We start from the raw sequence: 20,108 nt of genomic DNA on the forward strand, positions 1-20,108 counted from the left end.
CATCACTAGAGGGGCTCAACAGCAGATTTGAAATGGCAGAAGAAAGAATCAGTGAATTTGAAGACACAGCAATAGAAATTATACAATCTGAAGATGAGGAAAAAAGAAGGAAGAAAATGAACAGATTCTCAGGGACCTGGGGGTACCACTGAACACACCACCATCATACACATAACATGGCTGTGTGAGGGATAGGAGAGAAAGGGAGAGAAAAAATGTTTGAAGAAATAAAGTCAAAATTTCCCAGATTTGATGGAAAAAAAATAACCTATATCCAAGAACCTACACAAATGCCAAGCAGAATAAACACAGAGATCCACGCCATCATCAGACAGCTTTGAGACACGGACAAAGAGGAAACCTGAAAGCAGTAACAGCGAAATGATTCATGATGAATGAGGGAACCATTACAATACGGACAGTGACCTCCGTCAGAGACAACGGGCATCAGGAGGCAGCGGGACGACATATGCACACTTCCAAAAGAAACAAAACTGTCACTGAGGATTCTATATCCAGCATAACTATTCTTCAAAAAGTAAAGCAAAATAAAAACATTCCCAAACAAATACTGAAAGAATCTACCGCTAGCAAGCCTGCCTCCTGCAGAAAAGACTAAAGGAAGTTCTTTGGGCTGCAAGGAAGCAACACCCTCGGAGGGAAACTCAAATTCACACAAGGAAACAAAGAGCTCTGGTAAGGTCATCGTGCAGGTGATTAGACAATACAAACATTTCCATTTACTTTCTTGACTGATTTAAAAGACAACTGCATAAAGTAATTATTTAAAAATTATACTGTAGGGCTTATAACACACAAAATATAATATATATGACATATAAAAGCACAGAAGAGGTTTAGGAGAATGAGAGAGATGGCAACTCAAATGACATGTACTGAGAACAGTAAGTATGCAGAACAGGATAAAATATCCTATATTTTTGATTTCTTCTCTTAACTTCTTTAAAAGATACAAGATGGTACAAAGTAATAATTATAGTAGTGTATTATTGAGTCTGTAACATATATAGACAGAACATGTATGACAATAATAGCACAAGAGAGGGGAGGGAATGAACCTATGATGGTGCATCTTAAATGAGTATCAATCTGAAGTAGATCATGGTAAATTAAGGTGCATATTGTAACATCTAGCATAACAATTGAGAAAATAATTTTTAAATGTAATCAAAATATTAATAAAAATTTAAATGGTAAATTAGAAAAAAACTAATGTACACACAGAAGGTGGTAAAGGAGGAACAGAGGAACAAAAATGACAGACATATAGAAAACAAACAGCAAAGTCACAGAAGTAATCCAACCATGTCAATAATAAGAATAAACATAAATGGACAAAAGATTATAATCAAAAGGCAGAAGTTGTCACTCTGGATTAACAGAAATATATAAGATCAGACTATAAGTTGTTCACAAGAGACAAATTTTAGATTTGAAGATACAAACAGATTGAAAATAAAAAGATATACCACACAAACAGTGTTCATAAGGGAGCTAGAGTGGCTATATTAATATTAGACAAAATAGATTTTAAGATAAAAAAATACATAGATGAAGAGAATCATTTTATAATGATAAAAGGGTCAATTTATTATGAGGAAACAATGATTATGAACATATACATACCTAACAACAGAGCCCCAAAATACATGATGAAAATATTGACAGAATTGAAGGAGAAACAGACAATTCAACAATAATAGCTGGAGACTTCAATACCCAAATCTTACTAATGGACCAAAAAACTATACAGAAAACTGTCAAAGATGGAGAACTGTTGAACAACTCTATCAACAAATTTCATCTAATTAGCATCTAAGTAACACTTCATTCAACACCAGGATGCACATTCTTCTCAAGGGCAAATGGAACATTCTCCAGCACAGATGATATGCTAGACCAGGGGTCAGCAAAATTCTTCTGTAAAGGACCAAACAGTAAATATTTTAGGCTTTGAGGACCAACTATCTCTGTTGCAAATACTCAACAATGTGGTTATCAAAATAACCACAAATGAATGGGCACAGCTGTGTCCCAATAAAACTTCATTTGTAAAAACAGGAGGTGGGATGCATTTAGCCCACAGGCTGTAGTGTGCCACCCCTTGATAAGCCATAAAACAAGTTCCAATAAATTTTAAAATATTTAAGTAATACAAAGTGTCTTTGTTCCCTGACTATGGTGCAATGAAATAGAAATCAACAGAAGGCTATTTTGGAAGACCACAAATATTTAGAAATCAAACAACACCCTCCAAATAACCAATGTGTCAAAGAAGTAATCCTGAGGGCAATTAGAAAACGGTCTGAGCCACCTGAAAACAAAACACTGCCTACCAAAATATATGGGATGCAGCTAAAGTAGTAATTCAAGGGAAATCTCTAACTATAAAGGCCTGTATTACAAAAGAAGATCTCAAATCAATAACACAGTCTTCCACACTAAGAAACAAGGAAACAGAAGAGCAAACTAAAAAAGGAAATCTGGCGCTGGCCTGGTGGCGCAGTGGTTTAGTTCGCACGTTCCACTTCTTGGCAGCCTGGGGTTCGCCAGTTCGGATCCTGGATGCAGACGTGGCACCACTTGGCACACCATGCTGTGGTAGGCATCCCACATATAAAGTAGAGGAAGATGGGCATGGATGTTAGCTCAGGGCCAGTCTTCCTCAAAAAAATTAAATTAAATTAAATTAAAAATAAAAAAGGAAATGAAAAGAGAAGCATGAAAGAGAAAAATCAATGAAACCAGAAGTTAGTTATTTGAAAACATCAATGAAATTGACAAACTTTTAAGGTTAGATTGACCAAGAAAAAAAGAACACACAAATTACTAAATCAGGAATGAAAGCAAACATTAATACTGACCTTACATAAATTAAAAAAATTATAAGCTACAAGCAACTTTATGCCAAAACATTAGACAATTTAGATAAAATGGAAAAATTCCTAGAATATTCCAAATTACTAAACTGACTCAAGAAGAAAAGGAAAATCTGCATATATCTATTCAAGCAAAGAAACGAATTGGTAATTAAAAATGTCCCACAGAAAGAAAAGCTCAGGGCCAGCTGGCTTCACTGGCAAATTCCATTAAACATTTAAAGAAGAAATAATACCAATCCTTCACAAATTCCTCAAGAATATAAAGATAAGGGGTAGTATTAACCCAAAACCAAAGCTAGACAAAGATGTCACAAGAAAGAAAACTACAGACCAATATACCCCATGACTATAGACACAAAATCCCAACAAGGTTAGCAAGCCAACCCAAAAAGGAGTACATACCATGATCAAGAGGAATTTATCTCAAGTATGAAAACCCCTCCTTGAGATAAATGAAAGGTCGGTTTAGTGTCTGAAAATCAATTAATGTGCTACACCGTATTAACAGACTCAAAGACAAAACCACATGACCGTCTCAATAGATGGTGAAAACACATTTGACAAAACCCAGTATCATTCTTGATAAAAACCCTAAAACTAGAAATAGAAGGGAATTTCCTCAGCTTCACACCAAAAAGCTACAGCTGACATCAAACTTGACAGTGAAGAACTGAATGCATTCTCCCTCAACATGGGGACAAGTAGAGGGTATCCGCACTCACCACTTCTTGTCAGCACTGGAGGGCAAACCCAGCCAGTTCAACTAGGCAAGAAAAGGAGATAAAAGGTATCGAGATTAGAAGCCGAAGAGTAAACAGGAGAAGTAAACAAGAGAAAACGTGACTCTGCAGGTAGACAATCCCACAGACCCACCAAGAAACCAAGAGAATACATAAGTTCAGCAAAGTACCAGATGCAAGACCAAGATATCAAGATCAATGGTAGGGCTTCCAGTTCTAGGACAAGATAGAGCAGACGCACTTCTTCTCCCATGCTCCCCACTAAGTGCAGCTTAAAAACCCTGGACACTATATATGAAACAAACAAAAGATTATGAAGAGTGGAGAGGAAAAGTCAGACTGCCTAGGCAGCTTGGGAGTTGGGGAACTTGAGGAGGTGAGTTTCTTTTTATTTAACATGTCCTAGACTGAGTACCGAAGAAGCCAGAAACCTGGATAAGCCACAGGTGCAAACAAAAATAAATAAATACAGGAGGCTTGCTCTCTCTACCCCAAAGACCAGAAAAGGGGCAGCCTGCCAAAAAGAGAATTCTAGACAGTAACGGCTCTACTCCAGCCAAACTCCCCAGAAAGCCAAACTCCCAACCCTCATCAGTAAGTGCCATGTGAGGAACTCAGATGTCCACCCTTGCTCAGCTGCACTGGGGGGTCCTCCTCTATCTGGGGCCATGTCAGAGGAGGCCACATGAAGAGCTCAGACGTCCACCCTCACCCAGCTGCACTGGGTGGTCCTCCCCTATCTGGGGCCATGTCAGAGGAGGCCATGTGAGGAGCTCAGACGTCCACCCTCACCCAGCTGCACTGGGGGGTCCTTCCCTATCTTGGGCAGTGTCAGAGAAGGCCACATAAAGAGCCCAGTGGTAACAAACGAAACCTTATGGGGTCAGTAGAAACCAGGGGGGCGACGGTAACAAGACAGCCCTCATTCTCCCAGCTAGAGTGGTGCTAGCAGAGTTCTATAGGGAAGCCTGAAATTCCACTCCCAGCCAGCAGCAACAGGTGTCTGTTCCCAGCCCAAGGAATAAATAAGGGCCTTGTGGGGAACCTGGACTCACATCCCCACATGGCAGTGAGAGGAATCAGCTTCTTACTCTCAGGGGCACTGTGCTAGGAGACGATCTGCTAAAACAGAAGAACAAGATCCAGAGTCTTATACATAATATCCAAAATGTCCAGGATACAAGGAGAAATCACTCACCATACCAAGAAGCAGAAAAATCTCAGCCTGAATAAAAAAAGGCAAGCAAGAGATGCCAGTACCAGAGGAAACTGATGGAAGAACTTGACAAGGATTTTAAAGCAGCTGTCATAAAAATGCTTCAACAAGCCATTATGAACATGCCAGAAACAAATGAAAAACAGAGAGTCTCAGCAAAGAAATCAAAGACACAAGATTTAAGTACCACATGGGAAGTTTAGAACTGATAAACTGGATGAGGTATATTGCAGCATGAGATGACAGACAAAAGAACCACTGAAATTAAAGATCAAAGAATAGAAATTACCCAATTCAAACAACAGAGAGAAAATATTTTTTAAAAAAAGAACAACAAACCAGAGCCTTGGGAATCTGAGGGCTAAAACAAAAGATTAACATTCATATCATTGGCATTCCAGAAGGAAAAGAAAAAGAATATGGAGCTGAAAAAGTGTTAGAAGAAATAAGGGCTGATAATTTCCCAAATTAGGCAAAAAATACATAAACTCTTAGATTAAAAAAACTGAACAGACTCAAACAGGATAAAAACCAAAGAAATTAATGTTAAGATACACAAAACAGACCAAGGAAAAATCTTGACAGCAGCAAGAGAGACAGGACACCTTACCTACAGGAGAAAAACAACTCAAATAAAAGTGGATTTTTCACCAGAAGTGGTATAAAGCTTTTCAAGTGCCGAAAGAAAAGAACTGTTACTCAAAATTCTATATCCAGTGAAACTATCTTTCAGGAATGAAGAAGAAATCGAATTATTCTCAGAGGAAGGAAAACTACAGAGAATTTGTTGCCAGCAGGTCTGCCCTAAAAGAATGCTCAACGAAGTACTGGATCAGAAAGGAACTGATGAAGGCAGAAGTCCTGGAACATCAGGAAGGACAGTAGAAAAACGGAAAGAGTAAAAATACAGGGGAATAAAACAGACTTAGCTCCTCCTGAGCTTGCTAAAATAAGCATGATGCTTGAAGTAAAAATTATAACATTGATGTGATTCTCAAAGTACAGATAATTATATCTTAATTTACATTCAACGTATATGAATAAGGTGAAGACACACGAAGACAGTAAGGTATCCACACACCACTCAAACTGGTAAAATGCCAACATCAGTAGGCTGCAACAAATTATGTAAATACATGTATTACGTATAATATAATACCTAGAGTGACCAATGAAGAATCTATACAAGGAGATATATTCAAAACACTATAGATAAATCACAATGGAATTCTAAAATAGTATTCAAATAACTCACAAGAAGGCAGAAAAAAAGACGAATGAGGACCAGAAGGAACAAACAACAAAAAAATAAAATAGGATAAGTCATTTTATATCACATCAATAATTACATTGTTAAGAATGCTAAACTTCCCCAAAATAATCTACAGATTCAACCCAATTTCTACGAAAATCTCAGCTGGCTTTTGTGCAGAAATTGGCTAGGTGATCCTGAAATTTATATGCAAATGCTAGGAACCCAAAACAGCCAAAATAATTTCGAAAAAAAGAACAAAGTTGGTGGACTCATACTACCCGATTGCAAAACTTACTACAAAGCTATAGAAATGAAGATGGTGTGGTATTGGCATAAGGTTACATGTAAGAATCAATGAAACAAGAATTCAGAGTTCAGAAATAAACCTTTGCATTTATGGTCAACTGATTTTCAACAAGAGTGACAAGACTCAATGGGGAAAGAAATCTTTTCAACAAATGTTGCGGAGACAACTGGATATCCAGATGCAAAAATGAACTCAAAATGGATCACAGATCTAAATATAAGAGCTAAAACTATGAAACTCTTAGAAGAAAGCATAGGTGTAAATCTCTGTAATCTTGGATTAGGCAATGGATTCTTAGATTTAACACAAAAAGGCAAGTGACAAAAGAAAAAATAGATACATTGGACTTCATCAAAATGAAAATCTGTGCTTCAAAGAACACCACTGAGAACAGGAAGTGGCTTCTGGTTTACTATGAATACCCCTGCACCCTTCAGTCCTGACGGTGGCACTCATCTCTACAATCCTGGCAGGAACGTGAAATTATTTCTTGTTTACTATGAATACCCCTGCACCCTTCAGTCCTGACGGTGGCACTCATCTCTGCAATCCCTCCAGGAACTGATGTTGGTTCTCCTTCACTATTTTTCTAGGGACAGACAGTTCCAGTGGCCTTTCGCATCAGAACAGCCCTCACCTCTCAGGTCAGGGAACCAGTGTTTGGATTCCGCCAGTTGCTGAATATGTCTATCCCAATTATGTACTCCAGAACTGGGAAAATAACCATAGGATGGGTCGGAGGCCCACTGGGCCCACCATGAGATGGACCTGAGCTAAAACTCTACTGAGTACTTGACCTCCACATCCCCTACTCTGACTGGTGGACCAGAGTGACATTCTGCGTCTCCAAGGAGCCGTGACAATTCAGAGCCAGTCCAGCGGTCCCTGAAAAGTCTGATTATTTCCGTTTCCCCAATGCACTGTCACTCTGGTAAGATGCCATCTTTGGGCAAGGCCGGGAGAAAGATAAACAGTAGAAACTTTTGGTTGCATACTGGGGGTCCTTCCTCAAGGGAACCCAGCTTCTCCATCCTTCAAGATGTTCTGGGTCTGTAAACTAGTCCAAGTCTGGGAATGGACTGAGGGGCTGTGACTCTGTTTTTCTTATCCAAGCTAGATGCTTGCTCACATGACCTAGAACTCTTCTGCTTATACAGATCAAGCAAAAATTGACTAGACTGCCCATCTACTTCTCTTCTAGGGGCACATGACTGATCAGCTGACACCACAGGTCTCTGGGAGTCAGACTATTCTGGTTGCTGCTTTGACTCTGCTGTCCATTACAGTAACCATCCCCCTTGCCTTTGGTGATTAAAAGCTGCCAGTTGACCCCACCACCCCAGGATCCAATTATCCCCACTGCATTTAAGGATCCAGGCTCAGTCGCAGCAGTTCCCACTGTAATTTCTGGCTTACAGAGAATAGCAACCGCATGGCTCTTCAAGGATGCTGGGGCTCCCTCACAAATTTACTTTCCACAGTCATGGTGAAAAGTGTGTCCTCTGGACCTTGCCAGGGTGGGCGAGGAGGTCTCACGTGAAAATCCACTCCACCACTCCAATCTCCCCAAGCCTTGCAGTCTTCCTCTGGAGCACATCAAGGCAGTTCTGACGCTCACACTTCAATTAGCGTGCGCCACCTTTTAGACCACACCTCAGCTAGCCAACCACACTGTTGAGCCATTTCTAACTCCTCAAGCTATGGCATGGAAACCAGGATCTCTGCTAAGTGGGCCCACTTCAGTAAATTCAGCCTGATCCAACTTTGCATTCCTGTCACCATTACCCCACACCTTTGATATCCATTCCATACATACTCTTCAGATTTCTGTCTGTATAAAATTTGAAAAATCACGCAGTTCTTTCAAAGTGTAGCACACCTCTTCGTGGGTCACACTTTGTGCCTCATCTTTTAGGATTTGCTGGGACTTGAGTCTAGCAACAAATCTAGAAGCAAAGAGGGGTGGTGGGGTTGGGTCCTGAGGAGAATCAGCATTGTCTTGCAAGGCAATGAGGCCATTACAGATTCCTCAGGCAAAGTGTGGTTAACCTCCTCAGATGGGGGTGGACGGGCTGCTTGTACTGGCAAAGAAGATTCATCAGAATTTAGGGGTTCAATGGCCCCAGTTTCACCAGGATCTTCCCCAACGTCCACATCCCAATTTTCAGGATCCCATTTCTTCCCAATCAATGCCCTCAGCTTAACAGCAGACGCCGTGCCAAGCTAGAATTTCAATTTATGCTGTGATTCACCTGCTCACAGGGTGACACTCTGGATCTGGCTTTCAGAAGTCTCAGTCCTGCAGCTACAGGAGCTAAGGGTTTCCCTCAGGGCAGATATAGGAATGTTCAGGTCATTTGTGTGGTGCCCTAAGCTCATCCTTTCCTGTCTCCACTTTGTCCAGCCAATCCCATTATACTCATTAGTCTGACAAAGATGTTATTAGTATCAAATACGTGGTCACTCAGAACCTTGTCTTTTTAAAGAATTTGATTAGGAGCCTCCCATGGTGATATTTTGTGTATCTCTATTGCCATATCATGGCATGTACCACCAGTGCCCTCTATGCTACTGGAAATAAGAGTTACAGTGGCTTTAAATTTAATCAGATTAGAGACTCCAGAAATCACAGAAGCAATTCAGAAACCTCGTGCTTCACTCTTAGTACCAGAACCTGTATCAGTCAGGGTTCTCCAGAGAGACAAAACCAGCAGGATACACACACACACACTATTTAGAGAGAGAGAGAGAGGGGGAAAGAGAGGGAGGAAGAGAGAAACGGAGACAGGGAGGGAGGGGGGGAGAGAGAGAGAAGGACCACATTTTGTGAAGACTACTGAAGGCACCATCACTGCTTAAATCTAGAAGGACTGTCATGGGAAGAGGGACTAGACCTTCTCAGAGCACAGCTCTCAAACACTGGGACCACCGCTCTTTCAGCAGAACCAAAGACTTCACAGTCCACCCAGCCTGCCAGTGGGAAAGGGCTCTGAGATGACAAAGAATTATAAAGAAATATGATAATAAAAATGTGAGCAGTCAGGACACAGGGGCACCAGCAGGTGAGGGGGAAAACAGTACTGGAAACCGGGTGGGAGGGCTTTTAGAGACCAGGTCTGGAAGTGACCTACCTCACTTCTGCCCACAACTTAGTCACATGCCCCGCAACTATAAGGAAGGGTGGAAAACTGTGTTCCCATGAGGAAAACTCACAAAAGGTCTGCTAACCCTACATCTCATGCACAAGCACCCCCTCTTAGGGGTAAGGTTTAGGGCCCTGTTCCCTGCAGCTTTAGGACAATGCCCTTCACCACATAGGTACTTAGGAGACAAGGATCCAAGAAATAGCAACAGGCAGTGACCGCAGAGTGGGGTCGCTCAGGGGCAAGGGTTCCCACAAACAGCAGCCACGCAACCATCAGGCCCACGCCCAGGAGGCCACCTCTTCACCTGAGCGCCCATGCAGCCCTGCCAGAGTGGAAGAGCTGCTGCCGCTGTGCTCCAAGCGCCCTACCACTTCCTCCATCTCGGAGGCAGCGCAGCGCTTCTCCAGCATGGTCTCTGAGACCCCCGGGGAGTCTGGAGGGAAAACCACTTCCCAACAACACCAGGACCCCGCTGGCTCTTCTGCTTTTCCTCTCAGAGGGAACAAGGGGTTTCCAAGTGGGCTGGCTGCAGAAGCAGGCGGAGGGGCCAGCTGCCTTCCAGTTAGCTTTACTCTAAAGAGATGTGCAAAATCTCACACGGCACCATTCTTCTCACCAAACAAGTTTTGCTTTATAAAAGTTATTTTTCACAAAAAAAAGTTATTTATGTTACTAGGTCATGGGTTTATTATCATACTTTTAAACAATAAGTAATTTTTTATTTCTAAGTTTTAAAAAAATATGGTAAATATTGGTATATATAACCCACATAAAAAAAAGCTCTTTGGGGTCCTCAATTTTTAAGAGAGTGGAGGGTCCCGAGACTGGAGGTTTGAGAGTGGCTGGCGCAGCAGATTCTGGAGCCAAAATGCTTCAGTTCAAACCTTGCTTCTCTACAGCTGTGTAAAAACAAGACAAAACTGTGCTAACAAACTTAGTGTGTGCTCCTGGCCTCTCAGCCTCAGTCACCCAACACGTGAAATGAAGTTACGAATAACATGTTATCTTGGCTTATCTGTTGATCAAATGAGGAAATCCTCATTAAACACTTAAACCGTACTGGCACACTGTGGGTACCTGGCACTCAGTAATTGCTGGCCCTTACCATCTGTATGCCCATGGCCGCAGCCCACTGTAACCGCCCACAACAGGGGCGTACCCCACGTTTTCAGAATGTCAGATGCGTATCAAACATGGGATGATGGACAAGACACCCCAGCCATCCCAGGTCAGGTCAGGGTTACAGTGTTTACCTGTCAGCCACATCCAGGTCAGATTCCATCTTGTCCAGGCCTCTCGCGATACTGTCCAGCTGCTCACCCTGATGGTGGAGGACTCTGGCTGTATCTTCTAGACGCTTCTGGGAACAGGCCATCAGACCTGTCAGCTCCTTTCCCTTGGTCATGGAGGAGGATGGCTCCTCAAGAGCAGCTCCTGGCTGAGACAACAGCAGCTGTCTCCAGAAATGTTCGATGATGTTGAAAACAACATTCCGATTAGGCTGCAAGGAACTGAACCAGTGCTTGATGTGGTCCTTTTCCAGGATGGTGATAGAACTGAAGATAAAATGAGAGGCCTCTTTCTTGACCTCACTTATACTAGCAAGGGGAAAGCTGACAAGAATGTCTCCAGTTTTATCAGTTGTAAATTTCAGTGAGAGAGAAGTTAATGAAAGTTTTCCAGGGACCCATCGCTTCTCACGTTCTAAATAGTAGGAGCATGGCCAGGTGTGGACACAGATGTCTCTGCTCATCTGGTTCCGGGGTTGGCCTGCACCACGGCCAAGGCCACTCTGCCTCTGAAGGAGAGCGACAAATTAGTGGGTGAGTGAGGCTAAAATGTGTCATCACCCCTGGACTAGAGGCACTAGGACCCTGGCAGCCAGGGTATGGTGTAGATCCTGAGCACATCGGAGACCCCAGCACACAGCCGAGTCCTTGCCCAGCAAGGGCTCTCACCCAACCTGTGACAGGCAGGATGAAGCCCTCATCCTACAGCAGACAGAGGAGGGCTGGGGCCAGCAGCGAGAATCCCATGTCCCAGACTTGCGCTCTCCCCAAAGCCCCAGGCCCCCAGGGGCTCTGCACCCACTGGAATACCCACTCAGGCCAGCGTCCACTGCTGGACGTGACTGAAGGAAGGAAACTGCTTGGAACCACAACCCAGGGTCCTTCACTGGAACGCCCTTTCGGCTGCAAGGACCTCATAACTACACATTCCTTATAGGTTTCTAAATGAACATTCTCCTTTTGAAACTTTTATAAACAATTTCATAGAGAAAATAATCCTATAGACACACTTTTCCCTTCTTGAATCTCACTTTTACAGAGTTCTCCACAAGTATGTAGTTATATGTAATTATTCATATAGTTGTAAGTAATGAAGGTGTAATATTCATATCTATAATTTACATTTATCCATGCAGTTTGAAAAGTCACAAACGACAGACTTGAAATAATCCTATGGAACATTTAGTCTAACCCTCTCATTGTACAGATAAAGAATACAAGACCAAGAGAGGACGAGAACCTCCTACAACATCAAACCACAGGTTCGTAACACTGACCCACTGGAACCAGGCCTGGTAACGCCCAGTCCCATGCTCTTCCAGGCAGATCCACCTGTAATGTGGCATTTCTTCCACTTCTCTCTCTCTCACACACATACACACACACTTTAATTATGGCATTGACTTCACTTATAAAAATAGGAGAACAAATAACTAATATCATCTTAAAATATTGAAAAATGTGGCTTTCACAGAATGGCTGGAGGCCACAAGGACTCTCTGCATTCCATCAACAAGTTTTAAGTCCCCGCCATGCATGCTGGGCTGCAGGTACAAGAGAAGCAACACTGACACAGTTCCTGGCTCCTGGAGCTTGAAGTCCACAGCAATTCTATGAATTTCCTCAGTTATACTCCAAAGGCCCAGACTCCTCAATGTAATTACTGTACTTGACACCACATCAAGCAACACTAGGCTGGACGAGACAACAAAAAAGGCAGTAGCTGCACCTGAAGAGCTTGTGTCCAACAATTTTGTGTCGAGATCTCTAATTATACAGAAACAAAGCGATCTGAGAACAGGCAACGTACCATCAAACACAAAGTGAGATAATGCAAGCAAAACCCCAAAGCTCACAGGGCTGTGGGTATGGGAAGGAACGGGAAGGGAGTCTTCAGAGGACCATGGCAGCAGCCTAACTGATCCCCTGCCTTTGGCACTCTAACGCCCCCCACTGCCACGGCAATATTCTTTCCAGAGTCCAGAATGGGAGGGGCCCAGTCCTCAGCCTCTCCCTCCTCATGGGGCTGTACAGACCCTTCGTGTACACTTACTGCATCTGCTCCACGGTAGAGTGACCACGCGTCTATGACAGCAAGCTCTCAGAGGGCAAGCACCAAATTTTATTCACAACCTAACTCAGGGAACACTTTGTGACTAAATGGTTTACAGTGTTTGTCCAGCGGGGCTTCAGCATGGCTGAGATCAATGCTGCAGGCTGGCAGCCCACAGTCCTACTGATGGGAGCCTTAACTAATATGGTTGGAAACAAACTGCACAGACTTCATCCTAGTCAATCAGAGTGGTTGATGGAATGATGTGGGAAAATTCACCAAAGCCAAGATCATACAGAAACAAGAGATGAACATCTTTAGGAGTCAATTCTCCATGTCGTTTCCCCACATCTGTGTCAGCCTTTGTCCCAGACTATCTTCCTTTTTTTCTGTTGGGGAAGATTCACCCTGAGCTAACATCTGTTGCCGATCTTTCTCTTTTTTTCCCCCTCCCCGAAGCCCCAGTGCATGGTTGTATATCTAGTTGTGGGTCCTTCTAGTTCTTCTCTGTGAGCTGCCACCACAGCAGAGGTACTGACAGATAGGGGGTGTGGTTCCGTGACTAGGACATAAATCTGGGCTGCCAAAGTGGTGAGAGTGCTGAACTTTAATCTGGGCTGGCTTCCAGACTACCTTTCTTGTAGCTGCAGATGAGGTCTCCCTCCTGGTCAAGAGAAGACCTGCCTCTTGACCAGGATAATAGGGTACTGTCCCCTTGGAGGCAAGGGTTAGGCAGGCTTGCTAGCAGCCCCTCATAAGACTGGAGGGTTCCTCGGCTGAGACACACACCCACAGGGTGTGCAGTGTCAACCTGGGAAGTCAGAGGCAGGAGGAGCAGGTGCACACATGGAGCCTGCTGGGCCATGCCAGTGGACCCTTGCTCTTGGAGCCGGGTCTCCTGTCCCCTGCGACACTAACAGAATTGCAGGGGGCTCACTCGTCAGCCTGCAACAGGCCGCAGACCCTCTGCAGTCCCTGAGGGGCATGTGTGTGATGGAGACCATTCTACTTTAGGGTTTGGGTTCTCACACCAGGATCTCTCTAATGAAACTAAATATTTAGGAGGCAAACTCCATGAACCCACTCTATCCATTCACAACACCCTAGGATGTTTCTAGTCTATTTAGGGGAACATCAAAACTTCCCCCAAATTCTAATTCACTTTAAAAATAAGCACATGAAAAGTTCAGAAATAGTGAGTCAGAATGGTGGATACCACTGGGGACAAGAGAGGGGGCCTGAAGGGAGCCTCTGCAGTGAGGGTAATGTTCCATTTCTTGTCCTGGGTATACTCTTTTTGTGACAATTCAAGATAGGTGGATTTTCTGTTCTTTCGATTTGTTCATTTTTCTGCATTAATACTTCAATGAAAGGTTTATTGAATACTTATTAACAATATAAATTATATTAGAAATTAGTAATAGGGGCCGGGCCAGTGGCGTAGTGGTTACGTACGTGTGCTCCACTTGGGCAGCCCGGGGTTTGTGGGTTCGGATCCCAGGAACGGCCCTACACACTGCTCATTAAGCTATGCTGTGGCAGCGTCCCAAATACAAAACAGAGAAAGATTGGCATGGACGTTGGCTCAGTAACAATCTTCCTCAAGCAAAAAGCAGAAGATTGGCAATAGATATTAGCTCAGGGCCAATCTTTCTCACCAAAAAAAAAAAAAAGGGGGGGGGGAATTAGTAATGTACACATGAAAGGTATACCAAAACTAAATCTCAGGTGTTCTAATTTCACAAACACATGAAATCACTGCCTTAGGCAGAAAGACAGCTAGAAGACCAACCCCCATGAGTCTCTCACACAGACCACTGCAGCTGTTCCCACTCACGTGTGTGACCCTAAGCAGGATACCTCACCTCTGTGCCTCCCCTTCCTGATCTCTGAAGGGTAGTAAGTGCACCTCTCCCACAGCGTGGCTGTCAGGGTTAAGGGGACTGATGCACAAAGGTGCCTGGAAGAACACCTGGCACCCAGCAGGTGCTCTGTGTGTTCTCACAATCATCAGGAGCACTATAAAGCATCTGCGAGGAAGAACTCAGGGAGGAGTCCAGTTTCTTCTTGCTCTATTTCTTTTACGACTGCTAGAACATTGCCACGCCCAGAAGCTGCCATCTGGTCTCATCAGTTTTCACCATCTGATCAGAGTTGGCTACAGACTGTGCCTGGCCACACAAACAAACAGGATGATGAAGAGACGAAAAGAAGGAAGAACGGGCCCAGTGGACACAAAATGAAGGTGCCAGGTTAAAGCAAAACAGCTCAATTCTATTCAGGCCAAGAGATTTAACTTCTACACTAATATGACCAAACTCCTCATGAGTGCCTTCCAGAACTGGGCAAGGGCAGGCCCAGACTCCAAGACACGCACACATGCCAACCAGCTCCTGCCGCTCAGTCCTACATGTCGGTTCAGATCACCAGTTCTCACTACTCATGCCTGAAATTAGGACAAGCCTAAAACAAAGCTGCCATATTAAGAGTGAGGATTTGTCATCACTGCAAAATAAAATAAGGTATGGGCCTGGATGCAATAAATAGAAAGATGTCAGGGCAGGAGGGACCACAGAGATCTTTGTTTTACAGATGGACGAGCACAGCTCCACTGCGTAGAAGCTCTCGAGGTCCACGCATAGCCAGGCTAGTACTCGTTCAAGGGCACCAGCGTCACCCAGTGACACATGAGCGTCAGTCCTGAGAAAGCAATGCCTGAGGATCTGGATGCTTGCAGGTGTACAACTCAGTCCAGGCACCAAAGGACTACCAGGTGAGAAGACAGGACATATGCACTCAGAGCCAAGCAACAATAAGACTGTACATACTGCACTGAAGAGAAAAGACAGTAAGTGGCAAAGAACATTCTACAAGAGACTGCTGCAGATTGAGGCTGTAGGGAAGGCAAGCCTCCTCCTTGAGGAAGGTGGTAGGACTGGGGCAGGAAGCAGCAGAGACTTTATGCCCTCAGGCCCAGTGCTGCTTTCCCCTGCTTCAGCAGGCATGACACGCGGGCAGCGGGAGAACCTAAGATGCAGGGCTCAGGAAGCTGCCCAAGGAGACAGGAACCCAAGAATCTGTCTTCTTAGCTAGCACAATGACGAAGGCCAGAGCAAGGGAACTCTCAACACCAAAAACGCACCGGACAAACAAACTACCTCACCTCCCACTCTGGGAGGGCCCTGTGAAGGAGCCAGGAAACCCACGCTCTACGTCACTGGAAAGCTCAGGAGATGTCCTCAGCCGCTCAAGACTCCTGGCCTCTCAACAGACCAGCGTCACCTTCCTGAAGGGCTGGATCTGTGGGCTCTCCACAGAAGTCCTCCCAGCATGCGCTGGGACCGGGCAAGGTCCACTGTGAGGGCAGAGTGGCTGGGCAGCTGCCTGTCTCCGTGACCAGGCTCACACGGGACAGGGGAAACGAAAGCTGACGTGTTTTCATCAGACCCTTCTCCCGAGTGAGAGGAACGCTCGCCTAAGCACTCTGAACACAAAACAGACTGCAGAGTGGCTGGAAGGGGCCTCTCACAGGACAGGGAAACGAGGTGCGTGCAGACCTTCAGCTCATGACTGACATGACCACGGTGCCCCGGGAGCTGTGAGGTCCCCAGAGAGCTGCAGACACACCTGCTAGTGCTGTTCTGCCACGTGCCCCTCTGCAGCATTCAGACTGTGAGCACAGGCATCCCTCCATTCACTGTGCTTTGCAGATGGCACGTTTTTCACAAACTGAAGGTGTGTGGCAGCCCTGTATCAAGAAAGTCTACTGGCACCATTTTTCCAACAGCATCTGTTCACTTCTTGTCTCTGTGTCACATTTTGGTAATTCTTGCAGTATTTCAATCTTTTTCATTATTATTATATTTGTTATGGTGATCTGTTATCAGTGATCTTTGATGTTACTATTGTAACCGTTTTGGGGCACTACGAACCACGCCCATGTAAGACGGCGAACTTAATCGATAAATGTTTTGTGTTCCACTGACAGGCTGTTCCCCCATCTCTCTCCCTCTCCTCGTACCTCTCTATTCCCTGGGACACAACAATATTGAAATTAGGCCAAGTAATAACCTTACAGGGCCTCTAAGTGTTCAAGGAAAAGGAAGAGTCGTACATATTTCACTTTAAATCAAAAGCTAGAAGTGATTAAGCTTAGGGAGGGAGGCATGAGGAAAGCTGAGACAGGCCAAAAGCTAGGTCTCTTGCGCCAGTTAGCCAAGTTGTGAAAGCAAAGGAAGAGTTCTTGAAGGAGATTAGAAGTGCTACTCCAATGAACACACAAATGATAAGAAAGTCAAACAGCCTTATTGCTGATATGGAGAAAGTTTTAGTGGTCTGGATAGAAGATCAAACAGCCACAACATGCCCTTAAGCTATGGCCTAATCCAGAGCAAGGCCCTAACTCTCTTTAGTTCTAGGAAGGCTGAGAGTTGATGACGCTGCAGAAGAAATGTGTGAAGCTAGCAGAACTTGGTTCACAAGGTTTAAGGAAAGAAGCCGTCTCTATAACATAAAGTGTAAGGTGAAGCAGCAGGTGCTCGTGGAGAAGCTGCAGCAGGTCATCCAGAAGATCTGGCTAAGAGAATCAATGAAGGTGGCTACACTAGATGACAGATTTTCAATGTGGATGAAACAGCCTTATATTGGAAGAAAATGCCATTTAGGACTTTCGCCGCTGGAGAGGAGAAGTCAGTGCCTGGCTTCAAAGCTTCAAAGGACAGGCCCACTCTCTTGTTAGGGGCTAATGCAGCTGATGACTTTCAGTTGAAGCAAATACTCATTTACTACTCTGAAAATCCTAGGGCCCTTAAGAATTGTGCTGACTCTACTCTGCCTGTGCTCTATAAATGGAACAACAAAGCCTGGATGACAGCACATCTGTTTACAATATAGTTCACTGAATATTTTAAGCCCACTGTTGAGACCTACAGCTCAGAAAAAAAAAGATTCAAAATATTACTGCTCATTGACAAATGCACCTGGTCACCCAAGAGCTCTAAGGGAGATATACTAGATTAATGTTTTCATGCCTGCTAACCCAACATCCATTCTGCAGGCCATGGATCAAGGATTCATTTCTACTTTTAAGTCTTATTATTTAAGAAATACATCTCATAAGGCTACAGCTGCCATAGATAGTGATTCCTCTGATGGATCTGGGCAAAGGAAATTGAAAACCTTCTGGAAAGCATTCACCATTCTAGATGCCAATAAGAACACTCGCTATTCATGGGAAGAGGTCAAAGTATCAACATTAACAGGAGTTTGGAAGAAGTTGATTCCAACCCTTATGGATGACTTTGAGGGGTTCAAGATTTCAGTGGAGGAAGTAACTGCAGGTGTGGCAGAAATAGCAAGAGAACTAGAATTAGAAGGGGAGCCTGAAGATGTGGCTGAATTGCTGGAATCTCATGATAAAACTTTAATGGATGAGGATTGCTTCTTGTGGATAAGCAAAGAAAGTGGTTTCTTGAGATGGAATCTACTCCTGGTGAAGCTGCTGTCAAGATTGTTGAAATGACAACAAGGATTTAGACTATTACATAAACTTAGCTGGTAAAGCATAGGCAGGTTTGAGAGGATTGATTCCACTTTTGGAAGAAGTTTTACTGTGTGTAAAACGCTATCAATAGCATTGCATGCTGCAGAGAAATCGCTCATGAAAAGTAGGGTCAATTGATGCGGCAAACTCCACTGTTGTCTTGTTTTAAGAAACTGCCACAGCCACCCCGGCCTTCAGCAACCACCACCCTGATCAGTCAGCAGCCATCAACACCAAGGCAAGACTCTCCACCAGCAAAAAGATTACAACTCGCTGAAGGCTCACATGATGGTTAGCATTTTTTAGCAATAAAGTATTTTTTAACTAACGTATTACTTTGTTTTTAGACATAATGCTATTGCACACTTAACAGACTATAGCATACTGTAAACCTAACTTTCATATGCACTGGGAAACCGAAAAATTTGTGTGACTTGCTTTGTTGCAGTGGTCTGGAACCGAACTCACAATATCTCTGAGGTATCCTGTAACAGAAAAGGTCTCTACTCTCAGAATTAGGGGACAGTTAACTACATCAATGGAACCATGGTTTTCAGTGTTCCAAGTACAAGTCAAACATCAGAGGCAAGGTCTCTGTTACGAGTACCAACTCGGACCTCAGTCACTGTAGCATGCTCACAGCACCGGTCAGCCCCTGAAACCGGCTGGACCCTGGTCCTCCTGGCTGAAAGGAGCCTCCTGCCACTGGAAGCCCCCTGTCTGCCATAAACTATCTCCACCCCCCGAAGAGAGTTGGGCAGGGGCCATATCTTCTTCTGCGCTGTCCCATACTTTAAGAGCTTGATTTAGCATGGAAATTGAATTTACATCAACAATTGCCTGACCCAAGCTATCATTCATTCCTGAGCATGGACTCTGGGAGGTATTCCACGAGGACCGAGTCAGAGTATATACAAATTCCCCAGAGGATTACTGAGTCTGGCATTGCAACATCTGAGGAAGCATGCTGTAGTTCCAACTCCAGCTCTGCCACAAACTTCACGACTGTGGAAAAGTTACTTCACCTTCTGGGCCTCTGTTTACTCACCATTAAAACAACTAAAGACCTGAAGACGACATCAAGCTCTAAAACATTCTAAAATTCAAACAGAGAGAAGAAAAGGAAAGAAAGAGAAAAGTACTCAGGTTTGACAAATCCAAAGAAAAAGCAAAAGGAGAAACCTGTGGCCACAGCCTTTCCCACCGCAGGCCTTCAGCAGCGTTCCCAACAGACCAAGGACACAGGATGCAGTGGGGGGCTAGCGAGAACAGCACTCCAGTCCCCGCCCTCCCTCTCGGCTGGACTCACCTGCCCCACTCGTCCCTGGGAGTCCTGCCTTCCTCTGGTCCCCTTGACAGTTCTCGGGGAGCCATGTCCCCACTCCCTAAAGACCAGACTCTTGTGCCCTTGATCCCAACTCCCTCCCTCTCCAGTAACAGCAACTTCCCTGTCTTTCTACACCAGTGGCACCTTTTCTGCTAAGGGCCAGAGAGGAAATACTTTAGGCTTTGTGGGCATGTGGTCTCTGTCACAAATACCCAACTCTGCTGCTGTGGAGGAGAAGCAGCCAGAGACAGTGCAGAGACAAAGGCTCTGGCTATTCCAATGACACTTCATTTATAAACCGTGGTCCACGGGCCACAACCTGCCAACCCC

General features: G+C 44.3%; 1 protein-coding gene across 3 annotated transcripts in view; it reads right to left on the bottom strand.

Annotated features, from left to right (window-relative positions):
- SNAP47 (synaptosome associated protein 47) overlaps positions 1–20,108 on the bottom strand; it is a 53,156-nt gene that overhangs the window by 28,176 nt on the left and 4,872 nt on the right. For all 3 annotated transcript variants that reach the window (XM_046668080.1, XM_046668079.1, XM_046668081.1), the window contains exon 3: positions 10,821–11,365. In XM_046668080.1, the coding sequence (XP_046524036.1) occupies positions 10,821–11,320 (500 nt within the window). In that variant the 5' untranslated portion in view covers positions 11,321–11,365. The remainder of the gene's footprint in view (positions 1–10,820; positions 11,366–20,108) is intronic.

Source organism: Equus quagga, chromosome 7, assembly GCF_021613505.1.
Source record: "Equus quagga isolate Etosha38 chromosome 7, UCLA_HA_Equagga_1.0, whole genome shotgun sequence".
NCBI classification, from domain to species: Eukaryota; Metazoa; Chordata; class Mammalia; order Perissodactyla; family Equidae; genus Equus; species Equus quagga.